Consider the following 21,391-nt stretch of genomic DNA (forward strand, 5'->3'; position numbering starts at 1 on the left):
TGCTGCCCCAGGAGAGAAAGCGAGCGTGAGGGAGCGTTCGCGAGCGAGCGAGCGAGAGGGGAGCCCAGCGTGAGGGAGCCAAGCTTGATGGAGCCGAAAGCTAGCGTGAGGGAGCGATCCCGAGCTTGAGGGAGCCACGCCGGCGGGAGAGCGGGCAAGCGATAGGGAGCAGCGAGAGCGAGGGAGCTAGCCATAGGGAAACGCCGTAAGCGGGCAGTGTGTGAGCGAGCGATTGCCAGCGCGCGACTGAGGGGCCGGCGCTCGCACCACCCCGGAACCCACCACAACAACTGGAGCAGCTGTCAAAACTTCGCCGCGGCGTGGGCCTGACGGGCTGACGGCGCGGGGGAGGGGTGGCTGTCCCCGCCCCGCCGCCCCCTCCGCGGCCCTTTCTCCTCCAGCCGCGGGCGGCCTGAGGGAGGGAGGGGCCGGACGGAGACCCCTGCGGCCGCCCCCGGCCCGCGCCCCTCGCGCCGCGCCCCGCCCCGCCCCGCTCGGCGCCGCCCTCCAGCCCGGCCCCGCCGGCCCTGCCGGCCCCATCCTTGGCCGCGGCGCCCCGCCCCGCGCGGCCGGCCCCGCCCGCCCCGCCCGCCTGCCCGCCGCCCCCCGCCGGCCCCTGCGCGCCGAGTGCGCGCGCCCGCGCCGATGTGTGTGAGTGCGTGTCCTGCTAGCTCCATGTTGCCGCCTCTCCCGGTACCTGCTGCTGCTGCTGCTGCTGCTCCCCGGGCTGCGGGAAATGCGAGAGGCTGAGCCGGGGAGGAGCAACTCGAGCAGCAGCAGCGGCGGTGGCACCGGCCGCTGCGGCGGGAGGAGCCCCCCAGGAGGAGGACGGGGATCCATGTGTCTTTCCTGGTGACTAGGATGTCGTCGGAGGAGGACCGGAGCGCGGAGCAGCAGCAGCCGCCGCCAGCACCCCCCGAGGAGCCCGGAGCCCCGGCCCCGAGCCCCGCAGCCGCAGACAAAAGACCTCGGGGCCGGCCTCGCAAAGATGGCGCTTCCCCTTTCCAGAGAGCCAGAAAGAAGTAAGTTGAGCGCGAGGGAGCCAGGCGGGCGGCCAGCGGCGGCGCGGCCCGGAGCTGTCAGGCCCCCGGCCCGGTGGGGGCGGGGCGGCCCAGGCGCGGCCCGGTTCGGCGGCGCCCGCGCAGGTCCCGCCGGCCGTGCCGCGCACTTTACTTTGGAGTTCGGCCTCGCTTCTGGGAGAACCGCCCGGCGGCTTCCCAAGGGCCTAGCCCGGCGTCCGCACACGCCCCGCCGAGCACGCCCAGCTTGCTGCCGGCCCGGCCGCTCGGAGCCACAAAGCTGTGGGCGCCAGGGACCGAGCTGTCAAACGCCGCGGCCGGGTGGTCCCGGTGCGGTGGCCGGCGCTCTTTGTCAGCTCGCGGCTCCTTTAACTTTTCTTGCTCCCAGACCGGTGCTTTTGCTCCTTAATGATACATTAGGAAGCCATTCGAGCCTGTCCTCCCCATCCCCCACCGCCCCGAACCGCACCGCCCGGCTCCGCAGCCGGCGCTCGGGATCGCACGGGCCCAGGTGTGAGCGGGCGAGCCGGAGTTTCGGGAACGCGGCCGGGTTCCGCGGCGCTGAAGGCACTGAGCACTTTGTTTAGGGGGAGACAGCTTTGAACGTCGCTGGACGAGTAACTTCAACTCCAGCTGGGCAGGGAATGGCTTTCGATTGTTTTTGAGCGTACGGGAGGACTGTGCCCGGTGGATGAACTGGGGCTAGAAGTGTTGTCTTTAAAAGTGGTTATTCGGCAACTTGGCTTGAAAATTAAGGAAACCGTTTTAGTGCCAATGAGTTAGTTGCAAGGCTATTGTGGCTCTTCGGGGTGCTGCGGAAGGTTGGTGACCATCTTTCAAAGTTGCAGAATGGCGAGTGTTGCTTACTCATTTCATTGTATGATATTCTCATTGAACTGTTGGCGGTGGAAGGGTGCGCTGGGACTTGCAGGAGGAAGCCAGCACATTTATGGATAGGCTGTTTGTTTGGTTTACCTGCATTCATTTGTTGTGTCTGGCGATTGCAGGAAAAATAGTGTTAACTGAGCCATAGCAAGCAGCCTGGGCTTCGGGAACCCACTAAGCTATTGACACAGTGTACCCTTTTGGGGGCTTTGCTTTCTTTTTACTACTAAATGTTCCAGGGCCTTTAGTCACCTCCATATTTTATCGCCTGCTAGCTCTTACCTAGCTGTGAAAAATCTTGAGAGAAACACTGTATAGAGGATGTGTACATTATTGCATTAGGTTCTTTGTGATACAAAGTTACGAGTTTATTTCAGTCTGTTACATTGTAAAGTGATGTTCTGCATAACATAACATGCCTGCCTTGACTGAAATTTGGAGACGGTATGTGGAGTTTTGAGTAACTTTGGACTTGGTCAGTTTGACATAAATACTGTTCTAGAAAGCAGCACGGGATTAAGCCATGTTAGAGGTTTACTTCGATTTCTTCCCATTTCACTGTTTGAAAAAACATCTGCAGCTCATAAGAGGGTTCAGGATGGCACAGGCCTGAAAGATCTTCTTAAGCCTAACACTCGGGAGGCAGAGGCAGGTGGAGTTCAAGGCCAATTGGTCTACAGAGGGAGTTCCAGGACAGCAAGGGTGATGTAGACAATCCCTGTCTTGAAAAAACAAAACACATAAACAAGTCTTACTATAGGATAATTTGAGGTAAGCATGTTTTATATTTGCATTTAAAATCTTTATTTTAGAAAGAGTAGACATACAATCGCTCAGTTTTGCATTGCTAGGGTCACACACTTGAGGATGTTTGGGCACACTCAATGTGCTTCCCCATCGAGATGAGTTAAGGTGCATTAGTGAAACTCCTCTGAACAAGAAGAAAGGGTGACTTAAGTTATTGCCACATTATTATTTTAATTCTTAGCACTATTATTAATCAAGAAAAAAACGGCCTTTTGAGAAGTTAAGTATTTTCGTAAGGAATGACAGTATAGTCTTAATACTTTGGGAAATTACGTTTTAGATTTTTTCTTTTGGATTTGAAAAGCAACACAGAATTTTTTTGTAGGGAAGTAAAATGTAGTGGTAATTGGCTTCTAACTTTTAAATTCTTAAAAATTAGGTATCTTTTGAAGGGAGTGGAATCTCTGATTGTATTTGAAACATGTAGGGCTGGAGATGGTTAAGACCTCTGCTCTTCCAGAGGTCCTGAGTTCAATTCCCAGCAATCACATGGTGGCTTACAACTATCTGTAACGGGATCGGATGCCCTCTTGTGGTGTGTCTGAAGACAGTGACAGTGTACTCATATACATAAAATAGATAATAAATAAATAAATCTTTTAAAAATATGTAAATGGAAACTAATGTGCTAAATGGAAAGTAAAGAGTTTTCGATCTTGTTTTCCCTACATTAGGATCCATGAGGAAAAACCTGTAGTTCGTGAAGACCCTGAAAGTGAAACTGATGTGTAACAAATGTGATTTAGGTTTGCAGTAAATGAATAGTGTGGGATTGCAAAGAGTGAGTGCACTGAAGAAACAAAGTTTATGGCCTTTGTTTGTTTGTTTGAGACAGGGTCTCTTATGTAGCTCTGGCTGGCCTGGTACTTGGCTTTGTAGACCAAGCTGGCCTTTGAATCAAAGAACTCAGAGATCTGCCTGCCTCTGCCTCACTTGCTGGAATTAAAGGCTGGAATTAAAGCATATTTCCATGCTCTGCCATTGTTTGAATTTTTAATAATTAAGTAAACAAATCAAGTATTTATAGTTTTGGCTAGCTGAATTTTTTTTTTTTTTTTTTTTTGCTTATCACATTTAAAAGGCATAAACTATGTAGTTAATAGGTTTTACATTAACTAATTATATCAAAATTATAGTAACTATCTAAAAGCAAATATTTTGAACTAAAGGCATTACTTTTGAGGCAGAATTTTAAAAGTAGGTATATACACAGGAATTTCCTGTTGTATAGAAGTCAGGTGTAGGGGTTGGGGATTTAGCTCAGTAGTAGAGCAAGGCCCTGGGTTTAGTCCTTAGCTCTGGGGGTTGGGGGGAGACAAATCAAGTAACTCACGGTGAAATTTACACTTGAAATTTCTCCTTAACTGCAAAGACTCTAACCATTTAGTTATTTTGAATGCTCATAATCCTTATGAGCATGTTTTTATTTGCTCCTTGATAAACAGTATAGGGCAATGTTTAGGGTGCAGGTCTAATTATGTTAATGTTAATTTTTTTTTTTTTTAAAGACAAGGGTTTTACTGTGGTCCTGAACCCACTCTGTAGACCAGGCTGGCTTTGTGTGTTACAGACCTGCCAGACATTGTGCGGGGATTAAATGGTGTTAGCTACCATACCTGACTTTAGTATGAAGCCCAGGAAGTGTTCTGCCATATTTGTTATGTCATCAGGGTTGATGTCAGGGATGGTAAGTAGTGAATGAAAAGTGTTGAAGCAGCAGGTGTCAGGGATAGGGTTTCTGAGATACTGCCTTCAACCCTTATTGAGTCAAATTTGTGCTAGGAATCACTTCTCAGAGGGCATTTACTGCTATTGGAGAGACAGCTTTAGTGTTATTGTTACAGGATAGGAACAATGGATAATGTCTTGCAAGGTGTCTTGAAGTGCAGCTGGTAACTGTTGCTATTTTGTATTCTTAAGACTCTCTAACAAAATTTCTCATATCTGCCAACTTGAAATAAGTGATAGACAACTGATCTTCACTATTGTATATACAGTTGAATAGAAAGTCCCCCCCATCACTATTCATACCTTCTGAGATAATGCAAGTATTTAATATTTATGATACCAGTTCTTTGTCTCTTCTTTCCTTTCCTATCCTGTCCTGTCCTACCCTTTACTTTCCCTCCTACTCTACCTTTCTCCTTCCTTATTTTAATTAATTAATTTATTTTTGAGATAAGGCCTATTATATATCCCAGGCTGACCTTGAACTCGATCTGTAGCTTGAGCTGGCCTAGCATTTGAATATTTCCTCAGCTTCCCAGAGCAGGGAGCATTGTAGGTCTGCACATCCCTGCTAAACAAACAATAATTTTTAACTTTTAAGATAACAGATAAGTGGGGATTATATATAATATATTATATCCTATCAAATCTTTATCCATGTACCCACCTACCTACCTACCCACCCACGAACCTACCTATTTCTACTGATTTTTGGCCTTTAGGAGGCACCGAAGTGTTTTAATTTAATTGAAAACTGGTCCTAGGACTGTCACCCTCTCTTTGCTGTTGGGAAGATTGTTCTCTAACTTGGCCGTACTGTAGTTAGCTGTTGGCTTATTTCTACGAATTTGTAATATTTGGGAATATGATTTTTTAATCATAATTTCACATTGTTAATATATTAAGTTAATAAGCAAATGTCCATGCAAATTTAAAAGTATCCATATAGTTTAATTTCTCATTCTTAGATGACTTATTACATTTTTTTCTTACTCACTTAATTCTGTGATGCACTGTGTAGTCAACTTGCAGGGTTACACATTAATTTGTAAATTGATTACAAGATGATATAAAATGTATTACCCTACCTATTTTGTAAAATTATAGGTTATTTTTGGGGCTACGAGTTTCTTTGATTAGATAGTGGTTGTTTGGCCTTTATATTCTTTAAGTCAATGTAAGCTTATAACTAAGGAGCTTTCATGTAAATTTATTGACCTTCCAAAATAAATAGATCAGTCTTTTTGTTTTGTTTTGTTTTTTAAGATTTATATTTATTTATATGAATAAATTGTAGCTGTCTACAGACACTAGAAGACAGCATCAGATGCCATTGCAGATGGTTGTGAGCCACCATGTGGTTGCTGGGAATTGAACTCAGGACTTCTGGAAGAGCAGTCAGTGCTCTTAACCACTGAGCTGTCTCTCCAGCTCAGTCAGTCTTTAAGCATAAAGAACACTAGATTGCACTGGAGAGTTGGCTCTGTGGTTTAGAGTTTCCACACGTATGTCGGGAAGCTTATAAGGTGTGCATACATATATTCAGGCAAATATTCATACATATAATATCTTTGATTGTGGTGGTACACACCTTTGATCCCAGACCGAGGCAGGTGAAACTATATCTGGGTTCTAGATAAACATGGTCTACATAAAAGTTCTAGGCCAACCAGAGTTACACAGTGAAACCCTGTCTTAAAAGAAAAAAAGAAGCATCCTTTAAAAGACACAGCACTAAAAGTTCTCTCTGCATGCTTTCCTAGTGGACAGGTGTGTGGTGCCCTTGAGGGTGTTTTGGCATTTCATCTGTGATTCTCTTGGGTAATAAGTTAATGCCACAGAATCATTGTTCTAATCTATTTCTCTATTTGCATTGTTTTTTTACATTTGCATTTATTTATATGTGTGTGCACACATGTGTATGTATATGGACTCATGCATTCCTCAGTATGTCTGTGGAGGTCAGAGGACAAACTTGGAAATAGGCTCACCTACCATGTAGGCTCCAGGTTAGATGAAAAGTGTGACGGCCAGTATTCCACTGTGTTGTTTTTAGCAAGCTGATTAATCCCCCATTCTCTTATAATATTTTCTTTATCATGTTTATACCCAGTAATTATCTTTAGAACTTCTTGGCAAGATAAGTTGTAAAAAGTTAAGTAAAATAAGTATGATTTTCTTTTTTTAAGTGATGGTCTTATATATCACCATGTGCTGGTAGTGGTTATGAAATATCTAGCAGGAAAAACAATCATGAATTTGGAATCTGAGGGGTGTGTGTTTGTGTGTGTGTGTGTGTGTGTGTGTTTTGGAGACAGAATTTCTCTGTGGATCCCTGGCTGTCCTGGAGCTTGCTCTGTAGACTAGACCAGGCTGTCCTTGAACTCAGAGTTGCCTGCTTCTGCCTCCCAAGCTCTGGGATCAAAGGTTTATGCATAACTTTCTAATGAATCTAAAGATTTTATTAAAAATAATTATTTGATTTATTTTAAATTAGTTAATTCTTTGAGCCAGGGTTTCATATTTTTCCCTGGCTGGCTTGAAACTCACTGTGTCAACCAGTCTGGGCTTGAATTCACTGGGATCTGTCTGCCTCTGCTGCCTTCTGCAAGAGAAGTAGGTTCTCTCAGTATGAGCCATCTCTACATCCTGAAATTGGACTTTTAAATCTCTTGCAGAATATGAAAGACTTAAAAGCACAGGTTAGAGAAACAAGAATGACACAGCTCTTCTCTGTTTTAATGTTAGGCTTCATGTAAAAGATTTTCACTTCTGCTGTTGCTGCTATGAGTAGCAGGAGCTATATAAAGCACAGTTTGAGATGGCATAGGCTTTGTTTACTTTTAAATTAAAAACTTTTTTTTTTTTTAGTTTTTTTTTCATTTGGATTTTATGTGTGAGTGTTTTGATTGCATGAATGTTTACACTACATGCATGCCTGCCTGTGCCTGAGGGGAGGTCAGAAGAAGGCATCATATCCCCTGGAACTGGGGTTAATAGATTGTTGAGTCACCGTGTGGAGTGCTGGCAACCAGTCTCTGGTTCTTTGCAGGGCAACAAGTGTTCTTAGCTGCTGAGTCAACTCTCTAGCTCCTCTATTTACTTTTTAAAACAAAAAGCAGTTCTTTCCTTGTGGGTAACATTAATAAATTGAATTAAATTGTATGTACATATATATGTATGAAGACACACACACACACACACACAGGGAGAGAGAGAGAGAGAGAGAGAAGAGAGAGAGAGAGAGAGAGAGAGAGAGAGAGAGAGAGAGAGAGAGAGAGGGAGATATCTCAGCACAAGTTGCAGGAATCGGTTTTCTCTAACATATGGGACTTGAGATCAATTCAAATTCAGATTGCCAAGCTTTGAGGCAGGCTCCTTTACTGGTTGAGCCATCTTTCGGACCCCTGCTCACTTAAAAAAAAGAAAAAAAGAAAAAGAAAAAAAAAGCTGTATCAGTGATTGACTTGAAATTTGATATGTAGACCAGGCTGGCCTTGAAGTTGTCTTATGTCTCCTGCCTGTGCCTCTTAGCTTCTAGGATTACAGGCATGTTCTACTATATCTGATTCTGCTGACATTTAGTTTTTTCTTTGGGCACATGTCACTCACAGAACATGCTAAATATCATGAATAGTTAACTCTGTAAGAGAAGAGTCACTGGCCAACTACAGTCCTGGAAGGTTTTCAGGAAGTAGTATTTGAATTAAAGCCTGAAGGGTTGGTGAGGATTAGCCAAGTAGAGTGATAAGAAAGTGAGACTGTTGGAGAGAGCAAGAGAACACATTTATTTCAGTTAGGAGTGTTTTCCTGGAGAATAGAGGCAGAGGCTTAATATAGGAAGTGGGATCAAGTTGTAGTGTAGTCAGGGTTATCAAGGCATTTAAAATGTGCTATAGAGTCATAGTTAGATTCTGAATGATAGGCCTTGGAGAAAAAAAAAAAAGATGAGTAAAAACATTTGGTTGTTCTTGTTTTAGTCATGTTTTGAGATGATCTCCAAGAGTCGAGGCCTGCTCCTGCACTCCTGATTCTCCTGCATCCACCTGTAATTTTATGAGGGCTATTTTAGAAAAACCACCAAGATAAAAAGTATGAAGAGATATGCTACCAGCAGGCAGGGATACATGTGCTGCTGTTTCAGTGTCATAGCAAAGGCAAAGGGCAGCCTGCTGGAGATGTGGTGAGAAGTCCTCATTGCTGCAGAGGAGTGTGGAAGCCTCTGGCACAGATAGCTAGAGGATAGAAATGCTCAACAAGTACCTGGGGATGTAGGAATGGGATTTAGGGTTAGCTCAGGATAGGTAATTAAGGATGCCATTTACTTGAACCTGCTTACAAGCTGTGGTCTACTTTGCAGTTACCCCTCTCCTGATGGGAATGTATCGAAGACTTCATATTTTAGCAAGTTCTTAACCACTTGAACATATCTCTGGCCCCTACTGTGCAGTTTTTATCAAGAGAGAGAGAGATAAATCTGTGTGCACCAGTGTCAGAGGCTGCCTGTTGCTTTGTTGGTTTGGGGAAAAACTTTTCAGGAGTTGTGAAGTTGTAAGTTTAATGCTGACTTTATTCTATAGAAAGTACACACAAGCTCAAACTTGTGTTGGTTTTATGTATAGAGGTATATACACTTTGTAATGTACTTCTTGAATTAAAAAGTTAGTAATTTGTTTTGTTTTGCTTTTGAGGCAGAATTATATATCCCTGGATGGCCTTGAATTTATTGCCTTTGGTGCTGGGATTAAAGTTATGAGCCACCATACCCAGCAGAGGTTAATGCTTAAAAAAAATTATGGGGGAAAGCCCAGTAATTACTTTTTAATTTAGTTTATGTTTTGAATATGTGTGCTGAGGAAGGATTTTCCCCACTCTTCAGGGACTTACTACCTCTGGCTGGCTTGGAACTTGCTATGTAGACAAGATGACCTATAACACATAGAAGTCCATTTACCTGTATCTGCCATCCAAGTGCTGGGATTAAAGGCATGCACCATCAGGTTAGGCTCAAGGTAGGGTTTTTACTGAATGTTTTTCATTATAAAGAACAGTAACTCCCTAGGAAAGCTTTGTATTTAGTAGTGTTACAACAAAAAATGATTTTAATTATTTTCATTACTCAAACCTATAAATCTCAGTATTATATATATGTATATATATACACACCTTATATATATAATATATATATTATATAACTTTTTTAAAGATTTATTTTTATGAGTGCTAGACTGGCTCTGTACCTCTGTGCCTCTGCCTCTAAAGTGCTGGGATTGAAGGCCTGTACTACCATGACAGACACATCTTTTTATATTTATTTAATTTATCATCTTGTGATTAATAATAAATGTATTGTGTGTGTTTGCATGTATATACATGGGTGTCTGATATGTGTGCAGCCATGCTTATGTGTGCATCTATGCATATTTTATGGCATACATATGGAAGGCAGAGGGCAACTTTGTGGAATGCTTTTTTTCTATGTTTACATGGAATCTAGGAACCGAACTCAGGCCTGAGCTCTAAGTGCTTTTATGTGCTGAGCCATCTTGCTAGCTTCATTTCTTACATATTTCATGATTGGCAACATTTACTTTCTAAGTTTAACTGTAACCTATTACATTAAAAGCAAAGTAGTTTGATTGTTGTTGTAGTCCATATGTTTTTGTTCTTAATCCCATTGTTTTGTGGAGTCTAGTTTAAAAAAGTCAAAACAAAACTTCATTTTCTTCTCTCTCTTTTGAGACAGGGTTTAAAAACCTTGTGTAACCCGGGCTGTCCTAGAACTCAGTCTGTAGACCAGCATGGCCTGAAACTGATTCTCCTGCCTCTGCCTCCTGATTGCTGGGATTAAAGACATGAGCCACCACCTCTATTTCTTGTTACTTAAGATTTTTTTTTCCCTCAGTGCCAGAGCATTATTGCATGGTAGACAAGCATTGCATGATCTCAACATAGCTTTGAAATGTTAATGTATTTCATGTTTGATATAAGTATCAAATTATGTTTAAAGTTGACCACATGAAATCTTAAATCTTTCATAATTAGTGCTACAAAAGTTGAAGTACTTGGTTATGGTGTCTTGTTTTTCTCCAGTGAGACTCCTTTCAGATGATATACTTACTGTTGCATATTGAAATCACCACCATCACCACCAACATCATTTATATAGTCCTAGCTGCCCTGGAACTCAATATATAGACCACGCTAACTTCAAACTCACAGAGATTTGCCTGTTGTGCTGATTAAAAATTTCAACACTAGCATGCTAGTGTAACTATCGAGAATATTTAATCTGAGCTGGATGTGGTGGCCTTTAATCCCAACACTCTGGAGGCAGAAGTAGGCTGATCCTTCATAACAAAGCCTCCTTGGCTATCTTGCTGTTTTTGAGGGAATTGAGGTTGGGAGTGTCCTATATAACAACAACAACAACAAAAACCTAGAAGTAATCATGCTCAAATTCAGACAGTGCCCTCAGCTGTAGTACTAAGATGCCATGGTAGCTGGGTGCTGGTAGTACTTGCCTTTAATCCCAGGCCTGGCGAAGGCAGACAGAGGTAGGCAGATTTCTGTGAATTTGAGGCCAGTTTATAGTATGTGGGGGTTATGTACACTTCAAGGTGGTATCTATAATAATAAAGGGAGAGATGGTATCTGCTATTGTAACCCCACTGGGCCATATAGTCAATTTGTTGTGTAGTACCCTATGGTTGTGTCTTGTCTAAGTCCTGTTTGGCAGTAGTAATGACACTGGGAGTCTTAAGTAATCGAAGTGCTAGGAGTTGGGTTAGACTTTGCTGGAAATCTGTGGAGAGGGAGAGGCTGCCAGACTGACCGTTGCAGAGACTCAGCAGGGTTCAAGTCCTAGTTGATTTTCTGTTCTAATGCAGTCGCAGAAGCAACCACTAGTAAGAATGGAAACACCATTGGCTGAGCCCAGCCAAGATTGTGAAATCATGAGTAAATATTGTTTGTTAGCAACAACAAATAATAGTAATAATGGACACTGGGCTGTCAAGATGACTTACTGTGTAAAAGTGCTTACTTCCAAGTTGTGGTCTGATTTAGGGTACCCATGTGGTAGAGGGAGAAAAGCTTCTACACATAAAGCTTGACGTACGTGTGTGTGTGTGTGTGTGTGTGTGTGTGTGTGTGTGTGTGTGTGCGCGCGCGCACGCTTGTGTGGACACACATACAAATAAGTAGATAAGTAAATACAGCAGATGTGATAAATAACAAAAGGAGATGGCTTTATGAATCAGGGGACCAAATTATGTCTGATACAAATGATAATGACTACTGTTTTTAAGGGTCTTTTCCTGAGAGAGTTAAATGAGGCTTCCTGCTTCTTTGGCCCTTACTTCTCTAAGTTATTTTGATGTAGAAATGGATTATTATTGAGGAGTTTGGTATTTAAGAAATGCTGTTGTCAGGACTGAGATTTAAGTTGGTTAATAGAGTGCTTGCCTAAGATGGATGAAGCTCTTTGTTTGATCTCTAGTGCCTGCAGTCTCAACGTGGGAGGTGGAAGCAAGAGAATCAGAAGTTCAAGGTCATTCTCTACTACAGATTATGTAGTTAAACATGGCCTTGATCTCACCTATGTCCCTGCCATCTTAGTACTGGGTTTAAAGATGTGTACCATCTGGAGAGATGGCTCAGGGGTTAAGAGCACTGACTGCTCTTTCAGAGGTCCTGAGTTCAATTCCCAGCAACCACATGGTGGCTCACAATCATTTGTAATGGCATCTGGTGCCCTCTTCTGGTGTGTCTGAGGACAGCAACAGTGTACTGACTGTAAATAAATAAATCTTTGGGGGTGGGGAAAAAGATGTATACCATCATTTTCATCTCTCCTTCAGTCCATTCCTCCCACTTGAGATAGAAACTTTAAAACATGAGAGACTTGAACTAGTACGATGTTTCCTTCACATCGAATTCTGCAGGATAGGAGCTAAGTTAGTGTATAGTGCCTTTGCATGGCACAGTCACTCTACTGGAGACCCTCCTTTGTGCTTCTAGGGTATGGCTTTTGCTTTAAAATTCCACGATGTCCACTAGAGCCCCATTACATCTGTGTCCCATGAAGAAGAGTGGAGGAGACCACAGATCATTATTACCCTGTACATGTGTGTTTGTCTAAGTTAACAGCACTAATTATTGCAGAGGACCCAAATTAGATTTCTATCCATCACATGGTGACTTATAACCATCCATAACTCCAGCTCCATGGTATCTGGTGCTCTCCTCTGACCTTTAGGAGTACTAGGCATGCATGTAATAAGCATACACACATGCAAGTAAATATTGACATAATAAATTAGGAAAAATATTTTAAAGGCACCCAATGTTTAAGCTTGAACATTTAATTGGAATATAGTCATAGTTGTCTTATTGACAATGTAGCTGTAAGGGAAGCCAGGGTTGTAATTAAAAAACAAAACAAAACACATTTATATATGTGTACCCCTGGCTGGCCTGGAACTCACACTGTAGACCATGCCTTGAAGTCCCAGATGCTCCTTGCCTCTGCCTCCCAAGTGCTGGGATTAAAGGAGTGCACCACCACTGCCCAGCAATTTTATTTATTGTGTATGTGTTCGGATATATGTGCTACAGCATGAGTGTGGTATGACTGAGGAAAACTTGTGGGTATTGGTTCTCTCTCTACCATGTGGGTCCCACATATCAGACTCGGGTCAGACACTTGATAGCAAATGCCTTTACCTATGGAGACATCTTGCAAACCTGGGTTTTGAAGGTTTTTTTTTTTTTTTTAATAGCTTTATTTATGTATATGAGCACTCTGTTTGCATGTATGCCTTCATGATAGAAGAGGGAGGGTACTGGATCACATTATAGATGGTTGGGAGCCACCATGTGATTGCTGGGAATTGAACTCAAGACTTCTGGAAGAGCAGACAGTGCTCTTAACCACTGAGCCAGCTCTCCAGCCTAAGGTTTTGACTCTATTATTGAGATTATTGAATATTGTTGTTATTCAGCTCCCCTGACATGTGGAAGAGTTAAATATTTTTGCTGTGTATTACAGTGAAATTATAGGTGACTTAATTTTTTTCCAAGTGTGTGCCACTGGTCTGTAATGCCAGCATCTGTAGGCCAAGGTGGGAGGAGGATTGCTGTGAGATCAGGACATTCTGATCATGACCCTAGGCCAGGCAGGGCTTAGAATAAATAAGGTAAATCTTGTTTTCTGTTTTTCCTAATTTTATGTTCCTGAAGAAATATGTTACTATTAGCCGAGTTTACTTCTTCTTTGTTATCTGGGAAGATACTGGGCAAAGTTAACTAAGAAGCACTTATATACTGAAGAGGTCAGCCAGCATAAGACAAAATACCTGTCCTTCCTTATACTGAAAATGCACTGCCAGCTAATGCAGAATGACACTAGCCCTGTTAATGATTTTTTGTTTTGCCTTTTTTTTTTTTTTTTTTTTTTGAGACAGGGTTTCTCTGTGTAGCCCTGGCCATCCTGGAACTTTCTGTAAACCAGGCTGACCTCTATACAGAGATCTACCTGCCTCTGCTTCCCAAACACCGGTATACACCATTTCTGGGAGTTCTTCTATCCTCTTTCCTATTGTTTTTTAAGAAAAGGTCTCATTCACTTCTGCCTGTGGAGTTTGGTAGAGCTGGTCTTGGTGGCATTGGCATGGCATGGGAGAGTTTGTCTTGTCCCTTGCCAGCTTCAGGCAAGGGAGTTGGCCTGGCGGTCTGAACAATTCAGCTATTACCCAGGCCCAGATCCAGGTCTTTGAGTTGGCCCACCCCAGTGTCTACTCCATCTATGAACTGCTGAAGCTTGTGATGGTACCTTGCAGATTCAAAAAACTGAAAGATCTCCATGACCCAGGGCAACAGCAGGATATCTGAGAGGAGTCATCAATCTGGTTCTAGGCCTCTGACTTCTGCTACACTCTAGACTCATTGCAGTGAGCATTTGCAAATTAAAAAATGTGACACATCACAGCTTCCATGGCAAGATTTTCATTTTTTATCTTTTGTCCTATATTGCTGGGAGGAGGTTGCAAGGGTGGATGGAGGTCAGGAATGGAGGAAGGGGAGATGAGTGGGATTGGGGTACATGATGTGAAATTTATGAGAATCAATAGAAAGGTAGAAAGAAAAGGAAAAAGGTTTCTCATTGTAGCTCAGCCTAGCTTTGAACTTGATGAAATTCTACCTCAATCTTTAGTATGCTAGGACTACAGGCATGACCCACCATACCTGGATCTCTGAAGTCTTAGGTAACTGGTGTGTGTGGAAATGAGAAACTGGTATGTGGCTGGTATTTGATAGGCACTTGCATCGTTTTCTGGAAGTCACGTCATTTGATGCTTAATCACTTATGGCAGAATTGTCAGACCTAGTCTTACAGTTAAAGGAGGAGGAGGAAGAGATCAAATTGGGGAATTAGGGCTTTCCTTTTTTTTTTTTTTTTTTAAACCATGGGCAATATTGAGTCATTGAGGATGTTAAACAGGAGAAACATACCTGATAGAAAAATCATCTTGGCAGGTGCAGTAAAGCCATAACTAGTGATTCTGTTGCTTGGTTATTAATACTGAAAGACCAGTCTTTGCTTAGCAGGTATGAAGGGCTTGGTTTGAGTCTAGCACAGGAAAAAAAAGCCTATCAAAGTAATGTCTGTTGTTGCTTTCTTTTCTTTCCTTTAGCAGCTTCCTACTTGCATATAAATGAATTCTAGTTAGTTTCATCCTCTTTCCCTTTTCTCATTCCCGGTTCTTACTCACCTTCTTAAATACTTTTCCTGCTTTCATGTCTTGTGGTCACAAAAAGTAGTCGCTTGCTTGCACAGGTGTGTGTGAGAGGTCTGTTTTTGAGTATGGGTAGTTTATCATTGGGAGAAAATTATGCCCCTTTTCCTGGATCTCTGAGCTTGAGGCCAGCCTAGCTTGGTCTACAGTGAGAGTTCCAGAACAGCCAGAACTACACAGTGAAACCCTGTGTTGAAAAGCAAAACAAAAAGAAAAAAATAGTTTTATTTTTTTATTTTTTTTTTTTTTTTTTCCTGTTTTGGGTCACAGTGTAACCCTGGCTGGATTTGAAGGCACTGGGTTCTAACTAAAGGGGTACACACTACTGGGCTGATCTTCAATGTGTGTTATTTTTTTTTTCTTTCTCCTCTTCCTCCTCCTCTTCCTCACTTTCTTCCTTCTTCTTGTATTATTTTAAAAAATGGTTTTATTTCGTATGTATGAGTATTTTCCATGCCTGTATGTCTGTACCATGCTTGATTCTTGTAGAGGCAAGAAGAGGGCTTTTTTTGGGCCTGGTGTCACAGACAGTTGTTGTGAGCTGTCTGTGCTGCACTTGTAGGTGCTGGGGATCAAACCCTAGTCCTCTGAAAGAGTAGCCAGTGCTCTTAACCACCCAGCTCACCCTTCTCTATTTTCTTGAGACAAGGTCTCTCTACATAGCTCTGGTTGCCTTGGAGTTTATTGTGGTAGTGACTAACCTGGTCTCAGGCTGGTTTCCACCAGTCTCTACCTCTGGAGCACTGGGGTTAAAGTGTGTCACCACACTCAGCTTCTTAATTCTTTTTTAACAATTGTCTTTAAACTATTGCCAGTGTATAGAAATTACAGTTGTTTGTTTATGGATCTTGCTTCTTTTATTTTACTAAAACCCACTTAATGCTGTTAGTTTTGTAGATTTGTCGGGATTGCTGTCACGTAGGATCATGCCATCAGCATACTTATTACATATTTAATTTTAAAAGCCCCAAGCCAATCTAGGAGTTTGTTTGTTTCTTGAGACAGGGTTTCTCTTTGTAGCCCTGGCTGTCCTGAAACTCTGGTTGGCTTCAAACTCAAACCTGCCTTTGCTCCCCAGTGCTTGGATTAAAGGTGTGTGCCACCACCATCTGGCTCCCAAGTTCAAAACTAGCTTGCACTGCACAATGAGTTCAAGACCAGCTTGGACAACTTAGTGAGACCCTACCTCAGATTAAGGAGGTTTTTTGTTTTAAGGGACTGAGGAGATAGGTCAATGATAGAGTATTTGATAAGATTGTAGGTAGGTTTAGTCTTCATATGAAGCAGGGTTGGGGCAGGAGAAATCCCAAGCTGAATTCCTGTTGTTTTGTTTTTGTTGTTTTTATATAATGTCTTGGGTCTTTAGCTTAGTGGTAGAGTGTCAAGCATGTGCAAGGCCCTGTGTTTAATCCCTATCACTTCAAAGATGGCAGCTTCAACAACAAAATTAGTTTAGTTTTGTGTATTTGTAGTTGACAGACTAGACTGTTTCATTTAAAAAAAAATGTAAGATGGGTGGTATTGGCTCATGCCTTTAATCCTAGCACTCAGGAAGCAGAGGCAGGAGGATCTCTCTAGATTTGAGGCCAGCCTGGTTTTCAGAACCAGTTTCAGGATAGCCAGGGCTACAAGAAGAAAACCTGCTTTGTTGCCACTCCCCCCTCCTGCCAGAGAGGGGAAGATCGAGAGTGAGATTAAAAGCACCAAATGAATTAAAAACTTAGGTTTTACTAGTGTCTTACTATACTCAGATTGGTATGGAGTTTAGTGTGTTCTGGGATCACAAAGTTTAGCCACTGTGCCTGTGGGTCTTTGGCTATAAAATCACTTGATTTTTCTCTTTCTTATTCAGGTGAGCATTAAGTAGAAAAACGTATAGTTAATAGAAGTAGAAAGTGTATATACAAACAGAAGACCACATTTCAATTTGAGAAGTTGAGCATTTTTCAGACAGATGTTCTGTGTTGATCTTGGCCAAATGACTTCTTTTGCTGTGGTTGTTTCATCTGCTAAGTAGAATGTTAGTAGCACCTGTCATAGGTTGGAACTGTGGTAGTACTTAGTAAGCAATTCATCTGTTTATTAGTATTAGCTAAGCCAGAGTAGAGCAGCAGGTATAGAAGAAAATTGCTTGATTTGAATTTTATTACCATAGTTTGTGTTACTTAAATGTGGCTCCTAATGTTTTCAGGGGTTACAGGTTTCTCTATTCATCTCTTTCAAAGTAAGAATGTGTAAATATAGATATCCAAGTTTTCTATGGTTTAAGGGAGAGAGAGAGGTCAGTGACCTCTACTCCAAGCATATTCAGAACTTTGAAGGTCTTCATAGCCCACTGGATAAGTAAATTTCCACTATAATCAAAGTGTTCTGAAGGAGGTCCATCTTGGATATACAGGTGTTGTAGATTGTTTTTCCTAAGAGCTGAGTTCTAGAGGAGAATTTTAGGAAATATTTTTCCCCCTAGGAAAGCACTCAACAAATGTTCAAAGGAAGGCATTTGTTTGTTTGAATGTTTTGGTTTTTCAAGACATGGTTTCTCTGTGTAGCCCTGGCTGTCCTGGAACTTACTCTGTAGACCAGGCTGGCCTTGAACTCAGAGATCTGTCTGCTTCTACCTTCCAAGTGTAGGGACTAAAGACATGTGCCACCACTGCCCAGCTAAAATTTTATTTATGTATATGAGTGGCCTGTCTGTATGTACACCTGGATGCCAGAAGAGGTCCCATTATTGCTGGGAATCAAACTCAGGACTTCTGGAAGAGCAGCCAGTATTTTTTTTTTTTAAAATGGGTATTATCCTATTTCAAAATACTTTGTGATGGAATTACACAAGTGTTTTTACTGTTTTATCCAGGAAAGTATATTGAAAGTGAATAGAGATTTATTGTTAAGTAAAATATCACAAGCATCAATTCCTTAAATATAATTAAGAATATATTTAGCAAGACATAGTAGCACATGCCTTTAATCCCAGCCCTTGGGAGGCAGAGGCAGGTGGATTCTGTGAGTTTGAGGTCATTCGGTTAACAGACTGAGTTCCAGGGTCACCAAGATGACAGAGAAATGCTGTCTCAACTCTCCTCACCCCAACAAAAATAAAAAACAACCCCCCACATAGTTTATTTTGGGCTGGTAAGATGATGGTTCATTGCATAAAATTGCTTGTTCCTGGTGATTTGAGATTGATCCTTGAAACCCATGAGTTTAAGGAACAAACTGATCCTGGAAGTTTTCTCTAACCACACATGCTTATGGCATGTGGACTCATACACACATCATATGTACACTGTTCACCCTTCCCCTACAAAAAAATAACAACTTGAAAATAACACAGAGGTTACTGAAATGATTCTATGTAAAGGTACTTTTGTGTGTGATGTTTTCTGGAATCCACATAAAGGTGGAAGGAAGAACCAATTCCAAAAAGTTGTCCTGTGATCTTTATATACAAGCTGTGATATAGAGGCACATATACAATGATAATAAACAAAATCCTGAAAAAAAGAAAAGAGCTTAAAGGAGTAACTTAAATGAATGCACTTAAAGAGCTGTGCGTTCAGTATTTTGAGACCTGGAACAGACACTGAAGTAAATCAGGCCCCAGCTGAGGAAGATGATCATATCATGAGCTTCTACATGGTGACTGCATTTTCAGTAGTATCATTAGGAATTAAAAAGATTTGAATATGCTTTGGTTTGTGTTTTAAAATGTGTATGTTTTATGTATATGGGTGCTCTGTCTGCATGCATATCTGTACACTAGAAGACAGCATCAGACAGTTGTGAGCTACTATGTGGGTGCTAAGAACTGAATTCAGGATCTTCTGGAAGAACAGTGAGCCCTGCTCTTAACCACTGAACCAGCAGCCCGTGGATCTCTCCCCAACATGGCTTATATTAGGGATTGCCTTCACTTACCCTTGACCACATTGCTCTTTCTTTATGTATGTCTTTTCTATATTGCCACTTACTAGCCTCTTCAGTAACCCTTTACTCCTGAAGCTAGCTGCACTTAATTCTCTCTCTCTCTCTCTCTCTCTCTTTCTCTTTTTCCTCCCTTCCTTCTTCCCTCTACCTCCCTCCCTCCCTCCCTTTCTTTCTTGTGAGTCTTTCTGTGTAGTCCAGACTGTCCTTGAACTCACAGAGGTCTGCCTACCTCAGCCTCCAGTGTACTGGGATTAAAGGTATTGGCCATCATGCTTAGCTCTCTTTAACTTGATTTTTTGTCCTTGTGAGAAGGTCCCCCCCCCCCCATCACATGGGTCCTGGGATTGAAAAGCTTTACCTGCTGAGCCATCCTACCTGTCTGTTGTTGAGCTCCTTATCTCCTCTTTCTTCCTGGGCAGGCAGGAGCTGCTGAGTCTGCAGACATTGCCAGTGGCCTGTGTGTTTACCAGGTCTCTTGTGATCTTACTGCTTGCTGACCCTTTGCTGCTGTTGGGAAACAATCAAAGCAAAGAATGTCTTGACAGATTGAGGAAAATTGTTTAAACTTTCCTTATTCCTAGAGTTTTTAATCAAATGTCTATGAGGGGCCATTGTATTTTCCAATCCTAATATTTGCTGATTATTTGCTGATTTTATTCCAGATCAGGCTGTTTTCCCCTCTACCTGTTATTAAGAGTATGATGTCAAATAGGTTCCATCTTTCACTTTTTTGTTTTTTAAAGATCATTGGGCAAGAGTGTGTACCTCATGGGCTTTTTCTGCTTCCATGGCAGGATGTTGACAGGCCTCAGTCTTCTGCAGGTCTTGCTCAATTAACACAGCTGCTGTGAGTTCAAGAGTACAACTGCTGTGTCATGCTTGAAAGATTGTCCCACAACACTCTACTCCCTGTACTTAAGAACATCTTTGGTGATATGCCCTAAGCCTTGGAGGGGGTGATATAGAGATGTCCTGTTTATGACATTCAGTAGTCATTTCTCCTCTCTGTACATTGATCAGTTACAAGTCTGCAGTTTGCCTTTGTCACTGCAAAAAAGTTTTCTCCAATGAAAGCTAGAAGCAGCAGTAATTTTGGTGCACAAGCATACATACATATTTAGGGGACATTTGATTGATAGACATGTCTGTTAAGCAAAACAACATTAGTGACTAATCTCTTCCATCATGGACTTAAATACAATTTCCTAGTTTATTGAGAAATTCTTTTTCTTAACAATTTTAAACTTTTCAAAGATGGGACCTTACATTATACTTACAGGCCTGGAACTTAAAGGTCTGACTGCCTTTACTCTTCTAGTTCGTAAGTTGTCTGGCTTTCCAAATTTTGGTTCTTTTATAACACGTATATACACATATTTATTTATGTATTTTTAACTTCCATTAATTTTTGAAATTTATGTGTGTTGGGGACTTGTAGAGGTCAAGGACAGCTTGGTGGAGCTGCTTCTTCATGTGGATTTCAGGGATCAAATTCAAGTTGTTAGGCTTGGTAACAGGTGCCTTTAATTGTTGAGCTGCCTAACTGGCCAAACTTTTTATATTTTATGCTTTTAATAAGAAATAGTTAAATGTTTGGGGAGTCGCAGAGATAAACATGTTATTTATTGCTTCTAGCATCTGTGCCCTGCTTTTCTGCAATTCTCTGTCTGTTTCTAGTTGCTAACCAAGTACAGCCTCAAGCTTCCACAAAATATTTCACTTAATTTGCATAAAGATGTCTGTAATGTTTGTCTGTAGGTGATATTTAGACTTTTAGGCAAGGTTATTGGAGCGGGAAGAGAAGGGGGCCATGCATGGTATGAGTGAGAAGTGAGGTGGTGGTGAAAGTCAGTCATTAATCTTGCTGCTGACAAGATTCTGGAATAGAGAATACACCTTGTGCAGCATCTTCATTTGTGTTGCAGAGAAGGGCATGAATCCAAAGTGATTGTGTGAGGAAGTCTATTAATACAAATGCTTTTTGCCAGTACAGTATTTTAAGTATTTATTTTTATTAATTGTATATTAGGTATCTGTATGGAGGTCAGGGACTTGGTTCTTTCTTCCATGTGAGACCCAGGAACAGAACTTGGTTAAGTTTATCAGGCTTTGATAGCAGGCCTCCTTATCTGAGCTTCCACATCTCTGGCTCCCACGTGCATTATTTTTATTAAAACCTAGTTTTCAAAGGACTAAAATGTTTAAGAGTATGTGTGAGTGTGT

At 41.9% G+C, this 21,391-nt stretch overlaps 1 protein-coding gene across 1 annotated transcript in view; it reads left to right on the forward strand.

The window, feature by feature from the left end:
- Window positions 1-861: 861 nt before the first annotated feature.
- Window positions 862-21,391, forward strand: part of KMT2C (lysine methyltransferase 2C) — a gene marked incomplete at its 5' end in the record, with an annotated part of 192,527 nt that continues 171,997 nt past the window's right edge. The window contains one exon of the mRNA XM_080936200.1: window positions 862-1,022. Coding sequence (XP_080792326.1) covers window positions 862-1,022 — 161 coding nt within the window. The remainder of the gene's footprint in view (window positions 1,023-21,391) is intronic.

This window comes from Micromys minutus (assembly GCF_963924665.1).
Source record: "Micromys minutus genome assembly, chromosome: 23".
NCBI lineage: Eukaryota > Metazoa > Chordata > Mammalia > Rodentia > Muridae > Micromys > Micromys minutus.